General features: G+C 41.8%; 2 protein-coding genes across 8 annotated transcripts in view; one reads left to right on the forward strand and one right to left on the reverse strand.

The window, feature by feature from the left end:
- SIRAL1 (SIR2 antiphage like 1) overlaps positions 1–5,580 on the reverse strand; it is a 62,044-nt gene extending 56,464 nt beyond the window's left edge. For 5 of the 6 annotated variants that reach the window (XM_019658904.1, XM_019658902.1, XM_019658901.1 and 2 more), the window contains exon 1: positions 5,497–5,580. The gene's annotated coding sequence lies outside the window, so the exon portion shown is untranslated. The remainder of the gene's footprint in view (positions 1–5,496) is intronic. The other variant, XM_019658899.1, reaches the window with a different exon arrangement.
- Positions 5,581–5,650: 70 nt separating this feature from the next.
- The window catches only part of RPUSD4 (RNA pseudouridine synthase D4), a 9,108-nt gene continuing 2,682 nt past the window's right edge, over positions 5,651–12,076 (forward strand). Inside the window, exons 1-5 of one of the 2 annotated variants that reach the window (XM_019658843.1) lie at positions 5,651–5,859; positions 6,208–6,373; positions 8,557–8,758; positions 11,614–11,707; positions 11,784–11,928. In XM_019658843.1, coding sequence (XP_019514388.1) covers positions 5,671–5,859; positions 6,208–6,373; positions 8,557–8,758; positions 11,614–11,707; positions 11,784–11,928 — 796 coding nt within the window. In that variant the 5' untranslated portion in view covers positions 5,651–5,670. Of the gene's footprint in view, positions 5,860–5,928; positions 6,009–6,207; positions 6,374–8,556; positions 8,759–11,613; positions 11,708–11,783; positions 11,929–12,076 lie in introns of those variants that run through there. The other variant, XM_019658845.1, reaches the window with a different exon arrangement.

Genomic DNA, 12,076 nt, shown 5'->3' on the forward strand with positions numbered 1-12,076 from the left:
AAAAGGACAGCAACTTGTCTGTTCCCCTTCCCCCAATTCCCCAGCACTGTTTCCATCCCCCCAATTCACCAATAAAAATCTTTAAAAAAACACACAACAATCCACATCTTTAACTTATTTTAATTTTAAAATAATGCAGAGAATAGGTTTATTCAACTTAAGCAACTACTATGTCTGTTGCAAATGCTGTCTTGAATTTCTCTAGGGATCCTGGTATCCCTCTGGCTTTTATCCACCCACATGGTGAATATCCCTTAATTTTCCATTGTTCATGTTCTGGAAACACGGTCTCCACGTTCCCCCTTCCAGGGTATATTCCTTTCCCCATCTTCATTTATATAAATGCCATAAAATTTATACCTCTACAGTCCTGAAAATGCGCTCATGACCTCATTTCAAATTATAATCATGAAATGCTACTGACTAGTAATTTGCGTATTTATTACATGCTAGGCACCACATATATTCATCTTGTGGCTCTTCACAGCAATCAATTCATATTATTAATACCATTGCTCAGCTGAAGAAATAGGCTGAGGAGAGTAAATGCTTGTAAATGACAAAGCCCGATATAAACCCTGGTCTGTTTTCAAAGCTCATGCTCTTCGTAAAATACTGAGCTGCCTCATTTCATGCAAGCACTGGACTTTTGGAAGTCATCTAGTTGTGTGCCCCACCCCCATTTTTGCGTGAGAAATTTAAGGTCCAAGACGTTGAAGTGACTCATCTAAGTGGCAGAACTAGATGTAGCTCATACAGTATTGATATTTACTGAGCACTATGTGCGAGGTTCCACACAAGTGCTTTCACAGGTATGACCCTACTTACTCCTCACAGCAGTCCTAAGGCAGACGCCACCCACACATTTTACAGGATACGTAAACTAAAGGGAGAGAGAGGTTTGTAACTGGCCCGAGGTTACCCAGCTGGCAAGTGGCAGAGCTGGGATCTGAAACCCAGTCTGTCTGACTTCCAAGTTCAAGCTCTTAGCCAGTGTGCTCTAAGTATCCTTAAGGTTTACAGTCCACATGTCTCTTCTGAATGCCCATATGGTTCTATTCTTCTAATTAAAAGTGTGTGTGTGATTGTGGACCTTTCTTGGATCCTGATTCAAACAAATTAACTGTTAAAAAAAAAACGAGACCAACAGGGAAATTTGTACACTGACTGCTTGCTTCGTGATATTAAGAAATAATTTTTTTAAGGAGTGATAATGGTATTTTGGTTATGCTAAAAACAAGTCCTATCTTTTACAGCTACATTCCAAAGTCTTTAGAGATAAAATGCTGTCTGGGATTCGATTCCAAACCAATCTGGGAAGTAAGGGTGGGGTATGGAACAAGACTGACCCTGTGTTGGTTGGTGATAGAAACTGGCTGATGGGTACGTGGGGTTCATTAGAGCATTTTCTCTACTTCTGTAAATGTTTGAAATTTACGATTAAGAAAACATGCACAATAAAAAGACTGAGAAAAACCAGGATACTAACAGTATTTGAGAAACAGAACTATGAATGATTTCTTCCCGCTCTACTTTTATATCTTTCACATTTTTTGTATTACTTTTACAATGGAAGAAAATAAAATAAGCTTTTTAAAGAAATTCTCTATCTTATCTAAATAGGCCAAGCAAGGCTGCCCATCATGTAATGAGGTCAAAGCATCATGACAAAAGCACTTCTCACACACTTTTAGAAAAGCCCCTTTGTAAAGACCTGAAATACAAACTAACCAAGAGCATAAAGGCACATAAAAAAGAAACCAGTTTGAGACAGATTTTATAAAAATAGTTCATAATGCAGTTCCTCTCCAGAATTAGGCAGGTTTTGGGTCAAAGACCTTGAATGTGCAATGCTAACCTTCTTCATGCTCAGATGGGCCACAGGACAGCGATCTCCTCGGCCTGTGGTGTGGTCATGTGGGGACTGGGGCCAGCCACAGCTTCCCGGCCAGTTGGCTTCTGTGGGCTTTCTCAAGTTTTCCTTCATGAAATACTAATTATTTTTACATGCGACATGATATGAAAAAGGTTTGAGGGGTACTTGTTTAAGCTAGACCTGCCTTGATCATTATTCAAAAGCTTGATCATTATAATAAAAGTATGAGAGGCATTAATACAATAAAATCTCTTTAAAATGCTGGTACAGACCTATACCACCGATTTCTAATATACATATTTTGTCCTGTCTGCACTTTGTCCTATACCCCACTTAGGAAATCTTTAAGGTATATTCCAACAGCACTCAATGAAGTAACCTCCAAATATAAATGTTAGCTCATTGGCATAACTTTAAATTCTGGGGACAAGAGCAGAATCCCGGTTCTCTGTGCCAATGCTAAACGTATTCAAGATAAGCCTGAAATAAATCCCACTTGGTAACAGAAATACTTAAGTGTCAGTGGAAAATATTCATAGAATATGAACTTAGAGCTGTAAGGATCTTCTTTTAAAAGACAAAAACTGAAGCCCAAATTACTTAAATTCATAAGCAGCTCACCTGGGATTACTCCCGATCTCTCGGCTCCTAACAACTGCACTTTGTAGGACACCTCCAGAGGGTTGTGCTAGTTGCTTCTTTGACTCTCTAAAACCATAAAACAATGTCCAAGTACTTCCTGCTCTTCACGGAAAATGAACTGCTGGTTAATCTGCAACTAGCAAATCATTGTTTGAAGAGTCAAAATTCAACCTTATGCTACTAATTAAACTTAAATGTATGATATTTAAACACACATTCCTTTATTAGCCAGTCCATAAAAAGGTGGCCTTGTTTTTGCATAGGTCAGGAAATACCCTTAAAAACGAATTATCAAGTCCTTTACATTGTTATTTTGGGACATCTGTAATATTATGATGTATCAAAATCTATGATGGTTGCCAGGGAAGAAATGGTTGGGGGAGGACAAAAAGGGTAAAGGGGGTCAAATATATGGTGACGGAAGGACACTAGACTTTGGGTGGTGAGCACACAATAGAGTTTACGGATGTCGTATTAAAAAGCTGTACACCTGAAATTTATGTCATTAGCCAATGTAACCCCCAATAAATTGAATTAAGAGAATCTATGTAAACATGCCATGTTTGAACTCTAGAAGAATGAAGACACCACGAATAGAATTTTCTTCCTTGTACTGAGCAAACAGTCCAGATGAGAGGAGTCCCGAACCAAAATGAGAATGTGAGATTGGTGCAGAAGTGGAAAAAAGAACTGCTTAAATAGGACCAAATGAATGAGGAAGGAAGGGGAAGAAGGCAAATCTAGCATTAAAAAACAAAAGTCAGGCATCATATTTGCATAAATTCTTATATACTTAAGAGAGCAACTCTACTTTAAATCACCAAGAGCCTAGACTCATATGAGAAACATTAAGAATGCTGTAACTTCTGTACCCATATTGGATAAGGCTGTACTGTCATACCAAGCAAACAAACAAAAACTTAGCATTCTTCAAATTTCTCTTATGAAGTTTCAACAACAGAAACCTAGAAGTTCCTTCCCCAGAAAAAAAGTGACTAGTGTTTTTATTCTTAGGCACTATAGTGTGTACCTTGGGTTAACCTGAAACCCAAGAACACAAGCTCTGTGTCACTAGCAACGACATCTGAGTTGGTTCTTCATTTTGTTTCCTGCCCAGAAGGCCAATTCTTTAAGAACAGGTGTCATTTCTTGAATGCCATTAGGACAGGTTAAGGTAGAAACAGGTTTTCCCAGCTCCCACAAAAAACCATAAAAGTACTATACCCAAAACAGGTTTGCAATTAATGTAACGATATGAATTAAAGTATTGATGTCTAAATTTCAGAGTCCTTGGGGAAAAAGGCTTCCTATAACATGTGATGTGCAACTGTTGAATGAAATTAGAACCTGGATGTGGTGCGTATCAGTAAAAGGTAATACTTCTTGTAGTGTGAAACTTCTGAACTTATATAGATCTATGTCTTACCTGTGAATTTGCTGGGGGGAAAAACAGGAGAGAAGTTGTTTCCCAATCTCCTTTGGAATTCTTTGCATTTCTATCCCAATCACCTGTCTTACTACAGAAACATGCACATAGATGTCTTCCCTCCCACTCTTTACAAATAGTTACTCCTACCTCCATTGTTCAGGTCAAAAAATGACAGAACTAAGACAAATCAAAATGTTCAGACACACCTAACACACATCTATGATGCACGTCAGACATCAAACGAGTATTTGTGAGCTTACTCTGTGTCAGATGTAGGGATAAAAAAAATAAATGAGTCCTTAAGGGATTCACAGCTGCCAACGGTACATCATGACCTGTACAACTCAAAATCATTTCAAAATCAGAGGACAGTACGGTGTAGGGAAAAAAGACCATTGAATGAAGCATAACCTCATTATTGACTGCCTAGATTGCAGCATCCTAGCAGACCTCCCTGCTATCAAAGTCCTTTCCTTTTCCATCTGTCCTGCATTCAACTGCCAGATTCATTTCTAGAATTCTCCCTTCAAGGAGTCTCTCTACTGCTCAAAAAATCTTCAAAGACTCCTCACTACTTATCACATCATTTCAAACTTTTTCAACTTAAAGTCGTCTAGAGGCTAGCTCCTTAGCTGTTCAACTTTATTTCATGCTCAATATGGCTCCCTTCTGCCAATCCCTTTTGGTGGAGGTAAGACGCAAACCTAACTCCACTACCTAAACCCTCAGGCAGCCTTCATTCTAAGCCGTCTTAAAAAAACTGTGTCCTCTTATCGTCAGCACAGATCCACTACCTTTTAGAACTCGGCATTAGCTTTCTTCTTTAACAAATGGCAGGTATGTCGCAAAGTATTTTTAACATTACCATCTTAGCCAAATGTTCATCTTCCCAGCCACCCCTTACTGAAATCAGAGGGAGTCGCTTGCAGTTTGGGCACGGGAGTCCCAATATTACACTTAGTAAAAGAGGGAGAGAGGGTTTGCGGCAGTTGCAAACTATGGAAGGGAAAATGAGGGGAGCAGAAAGGGGCAAGTGCGTGCTCTGTACTCTCAGCCTTTTCTTCGGAAGAAGTAGGGAGGGAAAGAGTAGGGGAAGAGGCGACTCCAAGAAATGAATTCTTGAGGAATGACAGAAGGTAGGAAATCGGGCTGGGGCCCCTAGATAACGCGAGGGCTCCCCATCGTCCCCGGGAGAGAAGGACAGGTTACAACGTGAAACAAAGAGCCTGGGAGTCGGGAGGTGACAAGAGACCCTGGCATCTCCTCAGGTCAGGCGGCAAGGAAATGAAGGGGACAGGATGCGTCCTCGGGGACGTGGTTGCCAAGATGAACCAGCAGGAGCCTAAGGAGGCTCTGGGGCGAGCGTTTGGAGGCATCGCTCTCTACTGGGGCGCGGGGGCGGGCGGGGTTTGGGGTGGGATCCTCTCCCCAAAGGAGAAACGGTCTCCCAGGGCAGTGCTCTACGAGACGGAAACCCTGGGATGCGAAGACTTTAACGTGTTAAGGCGCAGGCATTTCCCAGCTCCAGCCCAGCTCCCCAAACACTTACCGCGTCCGCTCCAAACGCTGCCGCTCCAGCTGCAGCTACCGGCCAGCGCAGGCGCATTCAGCCTGCACGCCCACGTGACTCGGCCCAGCCCACCCCGCCCCACGTGACCCAAGAGCCCGCCCAATCCTCCTCCCTAATCATGTGGTCTCGGCTCGCCCCGCCCATGTTGGCAAGATGGCGGCGCCCACCTGCAGGGCGCCGCGCGTCTGGGTTCAGTTTTCCAGGAAGCGTGTGGGGAGTCTTCTCACTACCGTCTCAAAGCCATTTTGTTCCGCCGCTGCTGCCTCTAGGCCCCTGGATGCCCAGCGATTAGCGGAGAGGCTCCGAGCCCAGAAACAGGAACAAAAGACGAAGAGGGTGCCGGTGAGTCGAGAAGGAAGGACTATAGCTCCCAAGAGGCAATGCGCTCAGTGGTTTCCTAGGCGGGGAGTGCGAGGGGAGGGTCCTCTGAGAGAATCTGCTAGTAAACGTGGACCACCATGGTAGAAGAATTGGGGAAAGCGGAGAGAGAGGTCAGCAGATTACGGTGTCTTCCTGTGGGTTGGGTCTTTGGCTCCTGCCGGGCTCGGTGCTAAGCACCCCGCTCTCAAATGACAAGGGAAAGGGACAAATCTAATGCAGATACAGTGATTTCCCTGCCCAGATTCCCACCCAGACTTATTGAAGGTCTACTTCACCAGACATTTCCCATTGCTGTTTCTCTTTCTATAGGTGCCCACAAACCCTGTCCAGCGGAGAGTGCAAGAACTAGTGCAATTTACAAAGCAGCTACAGCGAGTCCACCCTAACGTGCTCGCTAAGGCACTGAGCCGAGGAATTGTCCACCAGGACAGCGACCTTGTGGTCATCAATAAGCCTTATGGTCTCCCTGTGCATGGTAAGGAACACGTGGAAAAGGGAGGGAGGCCGCTGCTGCTTTCTGCTACAGCTAGGGGCAATTTCTGACACATTACTTGTCGGGTTCTCGGAAACCTTGCGTTCAGAATAATTAAACTTTTGTGGACTATTGCCCTATAGAGGGCACTACTGGGGACACAGATAAATAAGACAGTCCCCACTTTCCAAACATCTGGCAGTCAGCAGTGATTTATGGAATACGCTGTGTGCAGACCTTCACAGAGATTGCTATGGAGAGATAACAAAGACTGTGTGGTTCTTGTCTTCAGGTTATTTTCCATCAAAACTGGGGAAAAGGAAATAGCATATAAGAAAAAAGTGTGTGTGTGTGTGTGTGTGTGTGTGTGTGTGTGTATGTATGTGTGTGGGTGTGGGTGTGGTAGTATACCCAGCAAAACCCAATGGTGCCTAGAACTTAAAGGACGCTCAAATGTTTTTGAATAAATGCTGAGTGTAGTTGTCAGAGACACCTGGAGTGAGTCAGGAAAGACAGAAAAAAAAAATGCATTTGTGGAAAGAGTTTTGCTGGGGGAAAAAGCATATTTTAGCTATTTAGAAGAAGAATGCTTTTCAGGTAGGTATGGAGAAGGTTGTGCATAAAGGCAAAAAAATTAAATCAGACATTGCGAAGTGCTTTTTGTGGGGATTTTTCTCTTGATTCTCAAAACAGCTTCTTGCCTTCCCATTGCTCATGAGATAATTACAATACAAATATTTACATTTTATAGATGAGACGATTGAAAGTTAGAAAGATTAAGTAACCTATCCTAGGTCAGTGGCTAGTTAGGAGAGTACGTAGAGTGAAACCTAGGAATGTGTCACTCCAGAGCCTCTTATCTCTTCTGTAATTCCTCAAGAGGGCCTCATAATCTTGCTTTTCTCAGTAGGGTTTACTTAGCAAATTTATATAGTGAAATATCAGACCTCCTCATTTTGATTGCTGATTTTAATGTGAATACATGCAGATAAATAGATAATATATATCTAGTATATACTAGATATATACTAGATATATAGTGGGTGCGAAAAAATGTATATACATTTTAAGAATGGAAAACTGTATTAAAATTGTAATACTCAATATGTACCGATAACAAAACATGAATACAAGTCACATTTGACTTCTGCAATTACAACAGGTGCTCAAAGTGGTTACCATCAGAGTCCAAACACTTCTGATTATGGTGAACTACTGTTTGAGCAACATTGACCAAAGTGTCCACTTGTATGCATTTTTTGGTCGCCCCCGGTATATCTATAGATATATATTGTATGAGGTGTGATCAAACAATATGGTGAATATTTAAATTAAAAAAAATTATTACAGTAAAAGACACATTGCTATTAATCCGCCTCAAAACACCCCCCCTCATTTCGAACACACTTATCCCATCATTCTTACCACTTTCTGAAGCAGTTCTGGAAGTCCTTTCATGAGTGTCTTTAGTTGCGCTGTCCCGAATCGACTGTTCTGAATCAATGTCTTAAATGGATTCAAAACATTTACCTTTCATGGTCATTTTGACTTTGGGGAATAGCCAGAAGTCGCACGGTGCCAGATATGGTGAATAGGTGGATGAGGACATACCGTGATGTTTTTACTTAACAGAAATTGCCGTATACGTGACACGATACGTGACACGGAGCATTGTCACGATGGAGGATGAAACCGTTTGCCCATTTCTCAGGCCTGCACACTTTTAAAACACACCCTCTCTCAACTGTAGCTCACACCCGACTGCACTGAATAAGTTGAAGCTTGTCATACACTGTTACTATGGTTTGACAAGCTGCTTCCTATATTGAAGATCCCTGCCTTTCTGTTGGATGGCACTTGGCAGCAGCATTCACCGTATATTTTGATCATGCCGCATATATCTAAGGAGAAAGCTACATGCTCTAGACCAGTGCTTCTCAAACTTTCATATGCATATGAGTCACTTGGGCAACTTGTTAAAATGCAGATTTTGATTAGTACCCTGGGTTGGGAGGCTGAGATCCCTTTCTAGCAAACTCCCTGGGCATACAGATATTGCTAACCTGGACCACATTTCAGGCTCTAGAAAGCATTGGCAGTTAATCCAGTAAGTACTTTTTTCCCCAAGTGGAATTATTTGATGGGATCTTTTCCAGTCCACTCAAACCTCTCTTTCCCTTTCTTAGGTGGCCCTGGGGTCCAGCTCTGCATCAGCGATGTACTACCTATCCTGGCAAAGATGCTTCATGGCCACAAGGCAGAGCCCCTGCATCTGTGCCACCGGCTCGACAAGGAAACCACAGGTGTCATGGTACTGGCTCGGGACAAAGAAGTGGCACATCAAGTCCAAGAGTTGTTTAGAACTCGTCAGGTGGCAAAGAAGTACTGGTATGAAGCCTGTTGATAGTGGTAGAGGTGGTAGAAGTGAAGCCATCCCTTTCGTCTATGCATCCATTCAGACAGCAGTAACTCCTGTTAATCGAACGCACTGTACTAGGACCTGTGGGCATAGGAAACAGATTTAGTGCTTAGAATATTAGAGTCTCATAGAATAGTGATTCCTAATTATGGATGTACATAAAAATCATTGAAAATTAATTATTCAAGTGATACATGATTTCATTTCTGTGGTAAATAGTCAAACAACAAAGATAAAGCAAAAAACTCCCGGAGAATCCACCCACTCTGTCATTTTTATCCCTTCCCTTAGGGTACTTTGGTTTTTATTCCCCTGGTCCTTACTCAACATATTTATGTACATATCTAGTATATACGATGTGTGTGTACCTACACATATACGTGTACACATGTATGTGTACCAATATATATGTCACATTGTACTACGTACATTGTACTTGCTTTTCCCACTTAACTCTGTGTCTTGAGGATCTTTCCACATTAATACATACAGGTTTACCTCAGCTTTTTTAATAGAAGAGAGCTACAGGAGCAAGAATGAAACCTACTCCTGTCCCCCATCTACTTAATTTTCCTTCTCCAGAGGCAATCACTATTACTAGTGTCTTGTATAAACTTCCAGAGCATGTAGAAGCATGTTATTGTATGGCAGCATATTTTGCACTGCTTTGCATCCTGCTTTTTTTCACTTGGACAGTATATCTTGGAGATCATTCTGTGTTGTACATTTAGAGCTAGATCCTTTTTAATGGCTCTATAGTCTTCCATTGTGTGGATATATCATAATATCCTTATTGGCAGGTGTTTAGGTAATTTCCCATTTTTCAGAACCTATTGCAAAAAATATGTGAATATATCTTTAGGACAAATTCGCAGAAATGGAATTGCTGAGCTGGACATACACATTTAAAATTTGAATACTGACTACCCAAATTGCTCTCCAAAATGCTTATGTCAGTTTTTTACTCCCATAGCAGTGGTGAGTGTCCACCTCCTTTTATGCCTAATGCCTTTTTAAAAGATTTGCCCCTCAGATGGGTGAACAGAAAAATATTTTTTCTATTTCCCTGTGTACTTTTCACGTTGACTGTCTTTTGTGTTTATTGGCTATTTTGAGTTTCCCTTTCTGTGAACATACTGTTTATTTCTTTTGCCCATTTTCTGTTGGGTTTTTTTATTATTTTCTATTTGATTTGTAAGTATTCTTTTTGTATTTTGGGTGAAACAATGCTTGTAAAGTGTTTAACACAGGACCTAGCTCTAGTAAAAGCTGAAAGATGGAAAACCGAGACTATTATCATGTATACAAGTAATCAAAATGTAAGTTTATAAAAAAGTATTATATTATTTGTGAAAATTGTCCATGAAAGTTCAGAATCGGTCACCATTCTCGATATCAGGCATAGCAGAGTTGAAATCAATTAATTGGTTCTTGATGAATGAATAGGATTTGATCGGCAAGATGGAGGACTGTGTTCTAGATTATGGGAATGGCATGCACAAAGGAGTGAGGCATACAGTCCAGCTCCGAGTGGTGGATGGTGGCAGCTAGAGCTGGAAAGGTGGGCTAGGACCTAGTTACCGATGTTCTTGAATTCCGGGTGCAGGAAGTGGAAGTTACAAGTGGAATTGATTAGCTTTTGCTGACTTACTATGTTAGCAGCTTGTATTACAGTTATTTGTTTGAATCTTCTTACTAGACTCTGAGTTTCTTGAGAGCAGGGATTTTTTTGTATTGTTCATCGGCATAGAACTAGGACCTATCTATATAAATTGGTGCCTGTTTACATTCAGTGAATGTTCACTGACAACATTTTTGAGCAATAGTGTTAGGTCATTAGGACTGGTGATCTTCTAGTTACAACTCAGTTTAAGTATGATCAAATATATCAGATAGCAGCCCAAACTGCTACCAACCTTCAGTGGGGTGTCCAGGATGTGAAATATTATCTCTGAGTTGACTTTTGACCACTTGGTCAGTGATTCTATGATAGGCCACCAAGTACCCAGGAAGACTCCTCCATGATTGACCTGGAAAAGACATGAACATAAGGACAGATTAGTCTTTTACCTGTCTGTGACATGATGACAAGAGACTTCCAACAAAAGTATTTTGGATGAGTCACTGAGTTGTGGTTCCTGTGACTTCTCTGAGCATAGTTCCTTTTATCTCCCTGGCAAATAGGGCAGGAGTTGTCCTGTGAATTTTTCATTCAGTTCAGTCATTTATTTTTTTCATTCATTTTATATTCAATCGGAACTTACCATCTTTTATTATCTAAAAAAGAAAACCAGAATACAAAACCATATTACCCTAATTTTATTTTAAGCTATACATACTCATTTTTAAAGGCTAGAATGAAAGACCGTGTTAGTAATATAATTTTTTTTCTGTTTCCCCAAATATTCTACAATTAGCATATACAGAGGGGCAAAAAAAAATGTACACACATTTTAAGAAAGGAAAAAACTGTATTAAAATTGTAACTTGATATATACCGATAACAAAAGATGAATACAAGTCATGTTTGACTTCTGCAATTACAAGAGGTGCTCAAAGTGGTTACCATCAGCGTAATTTTAATGCAGTTTTCCTTTCTTAGAATGTACATACATTTTTTTGGCACCCTTTGTGTTAATGTTTGTAAGAATAGTGTCAAGCTCTCAGGCTAAGCATTATACCAAGAGATCATTTGGGACCCTCCGACCTTAAGAACTGATCACAGTAGTGCAGAAGGTCCACTGTTAAAACCTCCAGGTAGCCAAATCTGAGGAGTGCCACACTGACCTTTGTGGCCTAAGCAAGGGTGTGTGTGTCACCCTAGGGCCATCACTGTGCACGTCCCAGTGCCCTCGGCAGGAGTCGTGGATATCCCCATCACCGAGAAGGAGGTGCAAGGCCAGCAGCAGCACCACAAGGTGGGTGAGCCGCCTCCCGGAGGCACGGATTTTCTGCTCTTCCTTTGAGATCATATCTTGATTTCTTTGGCTTCAGATGGCACTAACCCCGAGCTACCGCATGGACAGTGGGAAAATGGTGAGAGTACGGACCAGCCGGAACGCGCACGTGGCTGTAACTCAGTACCAGGTGCTAAGCAGCACTCTCTCCTCTGCCCTCTTGGAGCTCCAGCCTGTTACTGGTAAGGGTACCCCCGTCCTGCAATGAGAGGGTGCCACCGTCCTGCAGTGGGGAGGTGCCCCCATTCTGCAGTGGGGAGGTGCCCCCATTCTGCAGTGGGAGGGTGCCCCCCCTTCTGCAGTGGGAGGGTGCCCCCGTTCTGCAGTGGG

Source organism: Hipposideros armiger, unplaced genomic scaffold (genome assembly GCF_001890085.2).
Source record: "Hipposideros armiger isolate ML-2016 unplaced genomic scaffold, ASM189008v1 scaffold_291, whole genome shotgun sequence".
NCBI lineage: Eukaryota > Metazoa > Chordata > Mammalia > Chiroptera > Hipposideridae > Hipposideros > Hipposideros armiger.